Below are 15,216 nucleotides of genomic sequence, written 5' to 3' on the forward strand. Positions count from 1 at the left end.
CGTAGAACACCATATCAGCGGGAGTATAAAAAGCGACTGATTCTGTCTTATTTTAATTCAAATCGAACAGCATGAAGTTCTTTACAGCTGTGCTGCTTTTGGTGTGCCTAATTGTTGCGTGTACTGCTCAACGCGGTGGAGGCGGAGGTGGCGGTGGTCCGTATGGAGGAGGTGGTGGCGGCCCCTATGGTGGCGGCGGTGGACCTTACGGTGGTGGTGGTGGTGGTCCTTATGGTGGTGGAGGTGGCCCATACGGTGGAGGCGGTGGTGGACCATATGGTGGTGGTGGCGGCGGAGGTTACAAGCGTTAAATACTCTTAAGTGGAAATGGATGATCAAACTTTTGTTATATTGAATAAAAAATACGAAATACCTAAACTTTTCGTAAAATACTTAGTGCAGGGTGAACCAAATACAAGTATCGAATTGAATCGTATATTACTTTGGCACCGACCGCGTTTCCCGCTTAAAATCTCGGCGGGCACTCAGTATGAAGAATGATAGAATGCAGTATTTTGCAGCTTTAAATTGAAAAATGAGCATAACAAAAAGCGTTTATCCTGTAATTCTTCACATTACTTTTTATGAGAAAAGAAGAAGCAGCGTTAGGGGTGCTATAACTTGTAATTTGGGATTCGAAAGTAGCTCCTATCTGTAAAGTGATTTCCACTGATATGGAGAATATCTATATCGTGTGATTTGAGCAGAGTTTTCAATTCCTACATATATTTTGATAGGCCTCATGCATTCCAGACAAGAATATTCATGGATTTGAAGGGCTTATTCATCACTGACGAGACTTGTTGTAATACTTGCTTGAGAAGCGCGATAATTTCTCGCATTTCGCTTGAGGACTGGTATGCTGTTTCTTTGGGCTGACGTGCTGAAGGGGCGTTCGTATTATGTCCGTAATGTTTTACAACTTGTGAGTATTGGGTGACAGTGATCGAATCGGTTGAGCTTTGAGGCTGAGCGATGGGAGTGCTGTTTTCATCCTTTTCATCATTGGGGGATATTAGAGTTTTTGAAGGTTCTTGTATATCACGCAGCCTTTGTAATTCGCCGCATGATTTCCTTCGCATAAGGCGCATTTGACGTCATCTGTTCTCATTTTACGCTAGCAATTTGCGGATAAGCGACTCCAGCGCATTTACTGCAGGCAAGTTTTCTGTGGCAGTAGGTTTTAGTGTGGCCGTACTGCTGGCAGTTAGCGCATTGAGGAATTTCGCGCTTCAGACGTGGGGGCTCAAAAACATATAAGTACTTGACGTCATAAATTTCTTTATTGTTCGGGCTTGGTTTCAACTCAATAATGAACCTTCGTGTCAATAGGGTGATAGAGCCAGAAAACGTTAAAAAGTGCTTAAAATTTTTTTTTGGAAAAAAACGCTACCATAAGCGGATCTTTGCTCTACCTAGGTTAGGTTAGGTTGAAGCGGTTGTCTTGTGGGACACACTCAGGCTCATAGCCCATTGTGATGCCGCATGGGGGAGCTTTCCCTATTTCTCCTAAAACCATTCTGCGCTTTTCAAAAATTTTAGAAGATCTCCTAATTCTGCGGAACTGACATCATCCAATTCGTTAAAAAATTGTTTGCCTAGAAGAGCAAATCTCCGTCTGGATAGAGCAGGACAATGGCACAGAAGATGCAAGATTGTTTCGTCCTCTTCCTCATCAAGACAACTTCTACAGAAGTTGTGTGCTTGCACACCCATCCTTTGGGCGTGCTTACCTATTAGGCAATGTCCCGTTATGACTGAAATCAGTGTGCTAAGACTGTGTTTATTTTGGCTCAGTAAAGATTCTGTGCGTTAAGCACTAAGAGTCGGCCACAGTTGATGGGCGATTTTGCAGGTGGCTTCATTCCGCCATCTTTCGTTTGCTTTCCTTACGATTTCTTCAAGGATAAGTAGCTTACATGTTTGTATGTGTATGTCCACCCTGTCATCGAGCTTTGAGCCATCTGTGTATATATGGATGGACTCGCCCTGTCTTACCACGTCCCGTTCCCACTCTTCCCTCGAGGGTAGGAGGGTCACGAACGTTGTAGTGGCAAGTATAGGCGGAACTGTATAGTCCACCTGTTTGGGAAGCCCCAACGTGCCATTCAGGATTTTGCCGTGGCCATAGTCTGTGTTTGACCACTTACTTAGAGTGTTCAGCCTTATTGCCGTGCTGCGCGCGATGTATTTTGCCTGCAGATCTACCGGCGGGAAGTTTAAAGTCGCATATAATTCTTTCGATGGTGTGGTTGACATCGCGCCAGTTATGAGAACAGATGCTAGACTCTGAACCTTGTCAAATTGTTTGATGTTCACCCCCTTCTCAAGGGCATTCCACCATATTACAATGTCATAGTAGAGAATAGGCCTAACCACTGCTGTGTACAGCCAGTGTATCATTCTGGGTTCCAATCCCCATCTCTTTCCAAGCCTTCCGCAGGAGTACAACGCCATCATAGATTTGCGTACTCTATCTGCGACTGTGAGCCCCCAATTTAGCTTCCTATCCCGTACAAGTCCCAGATATTTCGCCTTTTCTGTTACTCTAAGTGGTTTCCCTCCTAGGAATATGTGTTTAAGAGCAGGTGTTTTATGTTTTCTGCTAAATAGTATCAGAACCTCTTCCTAATAAACCATTAATATTCCAAAGATATTAAGATGTTAAAGGAAAGGAGTAGGATAGGAAAAAATAAAAAGCTAAAATCTTATCTGGCAGGTTTATATATATATATATATAATTGGCGCGTACACCCTGTTTGGGTGTTTGGCCGGGCTCCTCCTCCTATTTGTGGTGTGCGTCTTGATGTTGTTCCACAAATGGAGGGACCTACAGTTTTAAGCCGATTCCGAACGGCAGATATTTTTATGAGAAGCTTTTTCATGGCAGAAATGCACTCGGAGGTTTTCCAGGGGCGACCGCTATTAGAAAAATGTTTTTCTTAATTTTGGTGTTTGGTGTTTCACCGAGATTCGAATCTACGTTCGCTCTGTGAATTCCGAATGGTGGTCACGCACCAACCCATTCGGCTACGGCGGCCGCCATCTGGCAGGTTTAGCCTTTACAAAAATTGACAAGTTCTCACTATGGAATGCGACGAAGTTCATTAGCAAAACAACACCTCACGTGCATGCAATTCTTATCGAAAATAACACGTGGGTTAAAACACATTTGGATAAAACTTGCACACTTGTGAAACACCTTAAGAAGGTCTCGTATCTTTCAATCCAAAAAATAGGCAACAAAATAACTTGTCTGATGCAATTGAGTTCAAAGACGGAACAATCAGAAAAGTGACCATACATAAAATACTGACAAAAATTACGAATATAAACAACAAAAAATCTCCAGGCTATGACAGAATTAAAAGGAGCTACCCGACGATGGAATTAAGTATTATATCTAAGGCACATTTGAGTGCGTCAATAAGGCTCAAATATTTCCCTTTGCCTTGGTAAGTTTCTGAAATAAGTGCTGCGCCAAAACCAAATGAAGACGCTAAGGAGCTTTTATCATGTAGGCCAATATATCTCTTGCCTTTCTTGTCGAAGCTATATAAGAATTGATTTTTTACGAGCGGCTTGATCCCCTAATATAATTTACATTCCCTCTCATCATTCGGTGAAAGCATTCAACGAGACAACAGATACGCAGAGTAACAAGGAAATTGACAAGAAAAATGATTACATTATCTTGACGGCTAAGGTTGTGTATGGCATCCCGGACTGTTGCACAAATAAAAAAAAATAGTACTTCCTACCGACTATTATCTACTTCTGTGGAGTTACCTTAATGAAAGATATTTTTATGTTAAATATCAGAAGAAATGCTGAGTTGTACTACGTATGGAAGCAAGTGTTCCACAAGGAAGCGTGCTGGGGCCACTCTTATACATTATCTATACCCACATTTATTTAATTCTGTTCATTTTAATTCGTTTTTGAAGTCTTATTTGAAAAATGCTAGGACTACGCAGCATATTTTTTATTATAGAAATATTAGAGGAAACTTGGAATTAATAGACATATAGAATAGATATACTTATTTTGAGTCCCGCATTAATTGCCTTAAGTCAAATCAGATTATACAATTTCACTTTTGTCCATTTTTTTTTTTGTATGTATACTTTCATTTGCAATCTATCTTGACGACAATAAGCTAATGTTATAATATTTGTAATCTTAGCCTAGGTACTTAACAGAAATGGTGTAGTCTTCACTGAGACTAACCATTATATGCCATTTATGTTAGGATATTTTATATTATTTATTTGATAAATCTAGTATATGGAAACCTTTTAGTCGTCGTATACTTTGACTATTCTCTAACAGATTTATAGCTAGGGTATTACAATGATTGTCGAGTCGATTAATATACTTTTTGATATATTTTTTTATCTCTTCTTTAACATAAGGAATATTGAGGTCTTTATGTATCTCCTCATTTTTCACAAACCAAGGAGCACCTGTTATTAGTCTTAGAGTTTTTGACTGGTAACGTTGGACTATTTCCACATTGGAGTGACTTGCTGTTCCCCAGAGTTGTAAAGCGTAAGTCCAAATCGGTTTTAAGATTGCATTATAGATTCTTACTTTATTTTCCAGGCTTAGCTGCGATTTTTTACTAAAAAGGCAATACATCTTTTTTGTTTTTTGGTTAAGTTGCTTCACTTTAGAGTTTATATGCGATCTCCAGGTCAACCTTCTGTCAAGATGTACACCAAGATACTTCACAGTCGTATTTTGTGGTATTTGAGTACCACAAAGATTAACAGGAGGACAGTCTCCTTTTCTAAGAGTGAAAGTTACCTGTGTAGATTTTTGGGGGTTGACTCTAATCCTGTGCATTTGTGCATCCATTTCTCTACTTCATAATGCTCTTTCTGTACATTCCGCGACGCTCCTTCTGGGGTCAGAGATGTTGCAATTATAGCTGTATCATCAGCATACGTTGCAATGCTTACATCTGCCAACACTGGCAAATCGGCAGTGGATATTGTATACAGAACCGGACCTAGCACACTGCCTTGCGGCACACCAGCATTTATCGAGTATATATTAGATGTTACGCCTTGATTTACAACATAATACTTTCGGTTAGTTAAATATGATTTCAGTAATAAGTACTATGGAGCGGGAAGTATTTTCTTAATTTTATATAAAATTCCCGGGTGCCAAACTCGATCAAATGCCTGTTGTATGTCAAGAAAAACTGTTGTACAATATTTTTTACTTTCCAGTGCCTCTGTAATATGATTGATGACACGGTGGCATTGCTCTATTTGTCCATTTTGAATGCGATTTCATAATTCCGCAATAGAAAAAGTTTTCGCCTCTATTGATAAATAAACTTGACCAGCTCATTTCCATATTTTTTATGTTCTATTTATCAATTCTGAATGCATTGTGTGGATTGTCTTAAATCTAGTGAGTTGTTGATAATAGAGTTCCGAATTGAGTATTTTATTCAAAGTATGGGCGGCTGATTCCATTCCAATCCCAAAAATACACAGCAAAACCTTCATGGTCGTTATTCCGTGCTTGATTACTGGCGATTTGACCACGATCTCTCCCGACTGTTCTTCTCGTAAGTGACACGTTTCTCATTGCCGGTTACCATCCCCTTAAAAATTGGTCGATTTGATTATGTTTCAGCAAAGAATCCACGAAAAATTTATTTTGCGTAAATTCGTGTGGTACCCGTACATCGAGTTTCTTCTTCAAATCAGCCTTATACAAATGATTTTAAATGGTTTTTTGGCTAAACTTTAATTCCTGAGCAATGATATAAATGGGATTTCTATGATTTTATTACAATATATGTAATAATATTTTCGTGCCTTCGAATTTTCGTTGACGTCACAAAAAAAAAATAAAATAAAAAAATAAGCGAAGTTTATCTGCGTACCCAATTGTTTTGCCTTTGAGCTAACATATTTTGCCCCTTTGAAGCGTTTAAACCATTCAAGAAAAACTTTTTAACTAATAGAAATTTCCACCATTCAATTGAACTGTGTATGTATGCATTTCTTAGTCAAGTAGCAGATAATTATGCTTTGAAATTTATAAAAACAAAACTAATCAATATTTTTTCAAACTTTTTTTTTTTATTTTGAAGATTGAACATTGTCATTTATGAATGAAAAATAATATCGTTCAAATGACTTCCACGACTGGTTTTACAGTAGGCCATTCGATCAACCCAATTTTTAAGCACTTTTTGGGCTCCAATTTCATGAATGGCAACTCCGATTTCGTGTTTTAAAGCATCAATCGTCTCTGGATGGTTCGCATAGCATTTATCCTTAACGGCTCCCCACAAAAAATAGTCCAACGGGCTTAAATCACAGCTCCGAGGCGGCAAATTGATATCGGAACTTCGGCTGATTATTCGGTTTTCAAAAACGGTAGCCAAAAGTTCGAGTGTAACTTTGGCAGTGTGACAAGTTACACCGTCCTGTTGAAACCAAATGTCGTACATGTCATTCTCTTCAATTTTTGGAAACAACTCGTTGAGCATGTCACGGTAACGCTCGCCATTTACTGCAACCGCGGCTCTTCGCTCATTTTCGAAAAAAAAATGGCCCGATGATGCCGCCAGACCAAAAACCCCACCAAACAGTGACTCGATGTGGATGCATTTGCTTCTCTACAGTAACGTGTGGATTTTCTGAGCCCCAAATACGACAATTTTGCTTATTGACGTAGCCACCAATGTGAAAATCAGAAAAGAAGAAGAATACTCATTTCGTAAATGTCAAACCTTTAAGTAAATTATGAATACATTTGACATGTCATTTGTGTTACCATTCTCAAAAAAATAGGTGGTTCAAAAAGCAAACGCTATATGGCCCACCCTGTATAATCAGAGAGTATAGTTGTTGGGTTCTTGGCGAAGCTCCTACTCCTATTTCAATGTATTCTTGTAGTTTTTTTCCACAAATGGAGGACCCTACAGATTTATGTCGTCTCCACGCGGCGGTTGAGCAGATTTTTCTTGGCAAAAATAGGAGGTTTGCCCTTGTTTGCCAAGAAGCGGTCGCCATCAGAAAAAAACCTTTTCCAGGAATTGGTATTTCGCGCCCGAGGTTTCGAATCAGTTCAGTTCCGAATAGTAGTCACACACCAACTCTTTCGACTACGGCGGCCTTTCTTATACCCGCGTCAAAAACAGTAACACGTATACTAGCGCATAATTTATTAGGCCGAAAATTGTGGAGCCTACGTAGTAATATTCTCACGATCTATGACAAACTAAATAAAAATATATTTATTCTTACAACAAGACGTTAAACAAATACAATATATAAACGAAAACATCTGACACTGCTTACAATCGCCGGCGGAGCGTATCATAACACTTTCAGAATCACATTATTGTTCCATGCCACTATTTACTTCTCCTCTACGACAACATAATCCTCAATCTTATAATCGTATATATAATTTGACATTTTTCAATTTCAGACTAACTCAATTTGAACCATGGAAAGATACACAATAAGTTATTCAGGCTTATTATGAAAACGGGCGTTCAAATCCAAATGCATATGCGAAGAAAATCATCTTCAGTGATGAGGCACATTTTCACCTCAGTGGATTCGTCAATAAGCAGAATTGCCGTATTTGGGCGAATGATAATCCAAGAGTGATTGCCGAAAAACCAATGCACCCACAAAGAAAACACGTTTTTTTTGTTCAAAATTATCTTTATTCATCAACGTCATTTCTATCAAGAACAACGGAACCATTCCAGCGCCGTTCTCTCCTCTTCATTCAAGCGAAATTTCTTACCGGCCGGCATTTTTTCAGGGTGGCGAACAGCCAGTAGTCGCTGGGAGCCAAATCTGGCGAATACAGTGGATGTGGAAGCAATTCGAAGTTTATTTCATATAGTTTTGCTATTGTTTTGATTGACTTATGACACGGTTGCATGAAACCAAGCGGTGATCAAACGCGGCACCCTCTTTAAACAGAGCTTTTTCATAGTCAAATGCTCATGCAAAATAAAGCCAAGACGTTCTTTTGATAGCTTTGCGATGTCAAATAACTGACGCAACTTTACTTTTCGATCATTCAAACCGATTTTGTGAATTTTTTGATGTTTTCTGGTTTTACCCCCTCATTTGGACGTCCACTACGTTGTACATCATCGATGTCTCCACGACCACGTTTGAAGTCAGCACACCGTCGTTTTATTTTTGTTTCTGATCGAGTGGAGTCCTCATAACTCTTTTCAAGCCATTGCTTTGCTTTAACGGTATTTTTGCCCATCAATAAGCAGTGTAAAATTAGAACACGAAATTAGTTTTGATCCATTGTTTTGAAAATAACAAAAGTCGAGTCACTTAAGATCTACGCGGACGGGTCTAAAATGGACACCGGTGTAGGATCAGGGTTATTTTGCGAAAAGCTTTCTATTAGTGAATCCTTTAAACTACCGGATCACTGTAGTGTTTTTCAAGCGGTAATAAATGCTATTCATGAAGCCTTAAAATGGTTAAAGATAAACAGAATATCATCAACGGATATCTGCATTCTATCAGACAGCCAAGCTGCTCTACGAGCCCTGGATGCATTCCAAACAACATCAAGGAGTGTCTTACGTTGTCGCCAATCTCTAAATGAGATGGCCAAACAATATCGTATAATCTTATGCTGGGTTTCAGGCCACAGAGATATACCAGGGATCTGTAGGGCAGACCAACTTGCAAGAGAAGGTACCTGTATGCCAGACATAAGTAATTTTATGGAGATACCTCTCGCAACTTGTAAACTTCTCATTAAGAACGCATTAATCAGGTCTGCACATCAAAGATGGATTAGCGTTAACACCTGTGAAATTGCTAGGCAAACATGGCCAAGGCTAAATTTACGTCTGTCCAAGAGTATTATAAAACTGAATAGACTTCAAATCAGGACCTTAGTAGGGGCCCTCACAGGACATTGTCTCATAGGAAATCATGCGAGGACATTAGGCGTTTACACGCATGATTTCTGTCGTAGCTGCAGAAATGAGGAGGAGTTGGAAACAATTCAACACCTTTTTTGCACATGCCCAGCTCTAGCCAGAAGCAGGAACCGATTTTTAAAATCCTACTTCTTAACGAATATAGATAATCTACTCATTTACACTTTAGGTATCAACAACCTTTTACGCTTTGTCAAAAGCTCAGGATGGTTTAATATGGAGAGGGAAATGTAGCTCAACCCCCGCGGTTCACAACGGACCCATTCGAGGTCTAAGTGGCATCGTTGTCTCCATGTGCGATGCGGTTGCCAAACCTAACCTAACCTAACCTAGAGTCACTCTTAATAATAATAAGAACTCACGAACTAATGTCTAGAATATCAAGACATTTTAACAGCTGTCTGTCTAAGGTTAATACTAACTGAGAAAAGGTGAATGCAATGAAACTAGTGCCCTCTATGTGTTAGGCCCGGGAATTTTCAGTCCATATGTTACTTATACTTATCCGAAATCAATCTGATCTGCTCATCATCCATATTGTGGTGCAAATGTTGATAATCGGTCTCACAGACCAATGTGTGTTTATAGAAAGGTTAAGACGACATCGATATTAAGCCGTCGAAGCGTTACAAATTATGACTAACAAATTCATATTATTTTCAGTTGCGCAATCTCCTATAGGCAGACGCGCTTTGCTGATTTTGAACGTTAAGAAGATTTTAATTTTTTCCACTGTAAATACCGATAACTATAAGTAGTACGTGAGTAAGCAAATAAATCATCTCATTTGATAAAATAAAGTGCTAATTATATATATGCATTTAAATAATTGCATACCATATTCAATTGTATTAAAAATAAATACAAGGTGGCGTAGCAGGCATCACCCTTTGTGAAGACGTTAAGATTTTTACTCCTTTCGTGATTAATATATATTTTTTTAAGTTTTTGGATTTCATCTTTTCTGGATATGTAAATAAACAAAAGTGGCAACCAATAATCCTCGAGAACGTGCGATCTGACGGCCTCAGACCACTTTCCTCCGACATTATGATGACTTCAAAGCATGCCTGGGATAAGATTTCATCATCGATTAGCGATATGCAGCATGCATTAAAGCTTCCTGACGTCTACTAGGCCATGCATTAAAGCGGCCAGCGGCAGCTAAACAGACGATACTTGACACAGAAACGGGCTTTCAATTCGACGTGAGACAAGTATGGTGGAAGGAAGTGAGTGGACAGAAACAACTTAGGTGGTTTTCTTTTGAAACGAACAAAGCTGTGGAAGGGCTAAAGTACATACAACTTTTGACGGACTGCATGTGAAGAGTAATTGATGTAGAGAGGCTAGAGCTCAACAGCCTTTCGGCGATTTATTTAACGATTGCACCGGGAAAGGATTGACATATTGACGGTACGAGGTTCAGTTCGTGTTAAAATCCAGCACTGACGGGGTAAAAGCTTTCGATGCTTCCTCCTCGTAAAAATATTCTACTTTCTGTTGTGTTACATAGCTGGGCTTGTTCTCTTAAACAAATCGCATAGTATCCATGGTCGCTCGAGCAACATTCTGCAAGAAATTGGCAATCTATATTAATATTCTTATAGCATCTGAAATCTCAACGAACGTGATGCAAAATGCCATAAAAAAGGCTGAAATTTTCATGAATTATGATATCGGCCACCCTTCTATATCATTTTTGAGGAATGAACAAATAAAAATGCTTCAAGTAATTTGCTTATATATAACGTTATACAATTTTGTTTTAACTAATATTGCATTTGCATAAAAAAGAAACGCATGGAATCTATAGTGCCTTTTGCGCCACCTTGCATATATTTAGAATCAAATGTAGTAAAGGGGTTTGCAATAGTTGTGCTTGAACTTCAAATCAAAGTAAAACAGCCTGCATATGGGATGCAAATAATTTTTTCATTTGACAGATTCTTTCTTTTAATCCAATTTTCAATGATCTGAACGAATACATCAGGGTACACATTTTTGATGGAGTAGGTTATGATGATTCTTCTTGCGTCTACCAGGCAGGAGACTTAGCCCAAAAGGAGGTAACTGTGTATCTTATGAAAGGACATCTAAAGATCTTGGAAGACTTCGTACATAGTCCCATTCTTCATAGGGACGATATACTATCACCCAAACCAATACTCTTCAGGAACTTCCAAGTTATAATTAATGAGCGCACAGACTGGAGAACTAACTCTATCACTTTCAAACCTGGCTCCCAGCTATGGTTTACTGATGGGTCCAAATTGGAAAATGGTAGAACAGGGACAGGAATCAATGGGCTTATATTCAAAAAATCTATTCCGATGGGATTCTACCCAACAATATTCCAGGCAGAAATACATGCCATTGAAATATGTGTGAGAGAATGCCTTAGAAGGAAAATGAGAGGTACTCACATCTACATACTTTCAGATAGCCAAGCGGCTCTAAAAGTCGTTCTATCAACAACTACTCGTATCACCTCTAAATTGGTAAATGATTGCCTAAACCTTCTCAACACGTTAGGGAACCTTAACATTAGCACTATGCTGGATTCCGGGACATGAAGGACATGAGGGAAATGAAATGGCTGATGACCTTGCAAAACAAGGACCAAATATGCAACTTACTGGTCCTGAGCCTTTCTGTGGACTGACAAAAGGCCACATTAATGAATTCCTTAGGAAATGGAAAGAAAGAAAACTTGCTGCACACTGGCTAAACTGTGCCGATCAGCGTCAAGCCAAACTATTCCTAAGTCCCAACAAAGGAATATCTGACAAACTTCTCTCACTAAACAGAGTAGATCTGCGTCTTTTAACCGGATACCTTACAGGTCACTGTAATCTTTGGAACAACAAACCCAAAATTGTGCTAAACTTTTTAAAAAGCCTAAAACTCTAGGGTTACAAAATAGGCCTTTCACAATAGATCAGCTCTGGTCGCAGTGCCTAATGGCCTTCTAATAATAATAATAATCTTAACACAAACGCCGTAACAAAAATCATAATAAATTTCTTCTCGGGCAGACAGGCGGCCAACAAATCAATGGAGGCAGTCTTACTAAAATCAAAAGCTGCTCAGGAATGCCTGGCAGCTCTGAATGGTATGAACACTATCTCCAAGGCCAGCCATACATGGGTTTCGGGGCCTGAAGGTATAAAACGCAATTGCAAGGCCGAAGAGCTATCCAAGAAAGATACTACTCTTCAACTGCGTAGTGATAGAAGTACCATCGGGTTAACTACGAGCAAATTTATGATTAAGAAGAGGTCAATAGGTCATGGAGAGAAGAAATCACGTGTGTTACAACACGGCTAATTTGGCCGCAAATAGAAAAGAAAAGATCAGGAAAATCGTTCAACCTCTCATGAGAGAACAACTCGAAGATCGTGGCTTGTGCCACTGGTCATTGGTTGTTAGGTAGGAACTCTTCTAGGTTGGAAGTAGTTTCGCAGAAGTTGTAAAGACGAGGAAAAGGATGAAACAGTAGAACACTTCCGCTGTAGTTGTCCTGCCTTAGCTAGGAGTAGATCAAATTTGTTAAGAAAATACCATTTTGACTCTCTTACTGAACTACCCGTTGTTGGGATAAAACCTATCCTACGCTTCATTAGAGAGTCTAACTGGTTCCAATAAAAAAATGAACAGTAAGGTGCCCGTGTTCCACAATAGTATTACATCGGACCTACATAAATAGTTTAAGTGAGTTGGCTATTCTAAGCCGACTACCACAAAAACCTAACCTAGCCTGTGATGATTCATCATTTCAGTTAGTTCCAAGTTCATCCAAAAATATCCGCGCCCATATCGTAGCCATAATTAAGCATTAAATTTGACAGAAAACCCTAAAAGCATGTGACTTTCCGTGATGAATTCTCCAAAAGCGGGAGCTACATTCACAAGTCCCATATAAATGTAAATATTAGAACCCCTAATGAAGTATCCTGTACGTACATATTTAGATACTCGTACATACAAACTCAAAGATGAACAGCTTTTTGTGATTCTTTGCCAGCCTATACGTCAATAGATTCTATTCATGACTTGCGCCTGATTTTCTCATGGTCACGAATTTTAGTCAAAAACATATTTATATGATTGATGTAAGTTATCGTTGTTGTATTGAAATGAGGGAGGTGTGACGGGCATAAAAAGCATATAACCCAGGGTATAAAAAGCTGCGATTCTGTATGATTGTGCACAAAATTTGTCAGCATGAGGTTTGTTTCTCTTCTGTTGCTTTTGGTGTGTCTGGTTGTTGCAAGCCAGGCTCAACGCTATGGAGGCGGCGGTGGCGGTGGACGCTATGGAGGCGGAGGTGGAGGTAGTCCATACGGAGCCGGTCGTTATGGTGGAGGTGGTGGTGGTCCTTATGGTGGAGGTGGTGGTGGTCCTTATCGTGGTCGCGGTCGCGGTCCTTATGGTGGTGGTGGTAGAGGTCCTTACGGTGGTGGCGGAGGCGGTGGGTATGGGCGGTAAATAATTTGAAGCGAAATGCAAATTGTCGAAAGTTTGCCATAACATAAACGAAATACCTAAATGAAACATTGTGTTTAGCGTTTAAAATAAAAAATATCAGATGCTTACTTAGAAATTTTTATGGGTAAATAAAAAGCCAAGTCGAAGGCTTTGTCGGTGAGTATATGGAATATTTTAGCTTCGAAAATAAACATATAGTTTATAATAAAAAAAAAAGTTAACTTTTAGATGCCGTAAGCGACTTAGGAGGCGGCATAGAACTGCAGGTCCCTCTATTTGTGAAATGACTTCAAGACAGAAAAGGAAGGAGCTCAGCCAAATACCCAACACTCCATATAAAGAGAATTCTCGAAGTCTACACTTCTGGTCAAGCGATTTCCTAATAATTGCTATGACGCCAGGCCCCGAGAGTATTGGCAAATTTAGCCGTATATCAGCTTTTCTACTGGAGGGGTATTATGGTAACTGAATAGAGGGAGTCTCTCCAGAAGAGGACGAAGGGTTGTGGCCACACCACACGACGCAGTAGATGACGTTCGCTGTAAGTCGGAAGGTGGTTGAAGTGTAAACCCGAGAAAAACTGAACTGATGCTATTCACCAAGAAAACCAAGGTACCAAACTTTAATCTCCCAAAACTAAACGGCGTCAGCCTCACGCTAACCAAACAGGCAAAATACCTAGGGTTTATCCTGGACCCCAAACTCAGCTGGAAGTCCAACGTAGAGTACAGGGTAAAGAAAGCAAATATAGCACTTACACGCGTAAGAGAATGTTGGGAAAAAAATGGGGTCTCCAACCAAAATTATCCAACTGGTCCTACACAGCCATTGTAAGGCCAATACTAACATATGTGGCACTGGTTTGGTGGCCTGCAACAGAAAGGAAATACAACAAAACTAAGCTGAACAAGATACAAAGAAAACAAAAACAAAAAAAAAACATCATCATCACACGAGATAGTGGTAGTACAACGGTGCTGGTCACTAATTAGGAGCATATTCAGCTCAGAAATGCTCAACCACCTCAACAACAACAACAAGTCGGAAGGTACATACAAAAAAGAGGATTATAGGTATTCGGAATTGCAAATGGAAGAGTCAAGGCATGTAAGAGTCAAGCGAGCATGAGAAAAACTAAAGAATAAAACAGAGAAACTGCAACTCTTGTATTAAAACTAGCAAACTTTATTCACTAAATTAAAAGATTGAATTTCTTTTTGAATTTGAATCAATTGGTTATCAGCATGGTTGCACCTTCTCTGTTTTAGATCTTCTTCCCCAATTACGCACGATAAATGATTTGTATGAAAAGGGTTTGTCGATTTGACAGAAATCGATTCGAGCGTTGCCGGACGAGCGGTTAAATTGTATATAATTTTCAGACGGTTCTAGAATTTGTTTGAGTAAAGAAGACTGACAGCTGACGGTTGTTTGGTTGAAATGGAAAGGAATATTTAGTTAACTGTTGTGGAAGTAGGCCACATTATACGTAGTTGTTTCACTTCGGGACATTTCGCCTCGAAAATGTTTTCTTCAGTTAATGTGTGAGATGCATGAGTTGTGCTCTTTGTGTGTCTAATTGTTGCAAGCCTAGCTATCGTTGTCGATATTTAAGTTGGCTCTGGTGATGAACGAGGACAAGATGAAGCCCCTTCTTCCATCAAGCAAGAAGTCCCTGTTGGCGACTATAACTTTAAAGTAATAGAGGGCTTCGTTTATTTGCGAACCAAAGTTAACACCGATAATAAATGTAT

At 39.4% G+C, this 15,216-nt stretch overlaps 2 protein-coding genes across 2 annotated transcripts; both read left to right on the plus strand.

Moving 5' to 3' along the window:
* Positions 1-378, plus strand: LOC128856683 (uncharacterized). Its single transcript, XM_054091998.1, has one exon. It carries the CDS (start codon positions 72-74, stop codon positions 309-311), a length of 240 nt encoding a protein of 79 aa, XP_053947973.1. The 5' UTR covers positions 1-71; the 3' UTR covers positions 312-378.
* Positions 379-13,164: 12,786 nt separating this feature from the next.
* On the plus strand, positions 13,165-13,569 carry LOC128856684 (uncharacterized). Its single transcript, XM_054091999.1, has one exon. It carries the CDS (start codon positions 13,199-13,201, stop codon positions 13,460-13,462), a length of 264 nt encoding a protein of 87 aa, XP_053947974.1. The 5' UTR covers positions 13,165-13,198; the 3' UTR covers positions 13,463-13,569.
* The last annotated feature ends 1,647 nt before the right edge of the window (positions 13,570-15,216 follow it).

Source organism: Anastrepha ludens, chromosome 3, assembly GCF_028408465.1.
Source record: "Anastrepha ludens isolate Willacy chromosome 3, idAnaLude1.1, whole genome shotgun sequence".
NCBI lineage: Eukaryota > Metazoa > Arthropoda > Insecta > Diptera > Tephritidae > Anastrepha > Anastrepha ludens.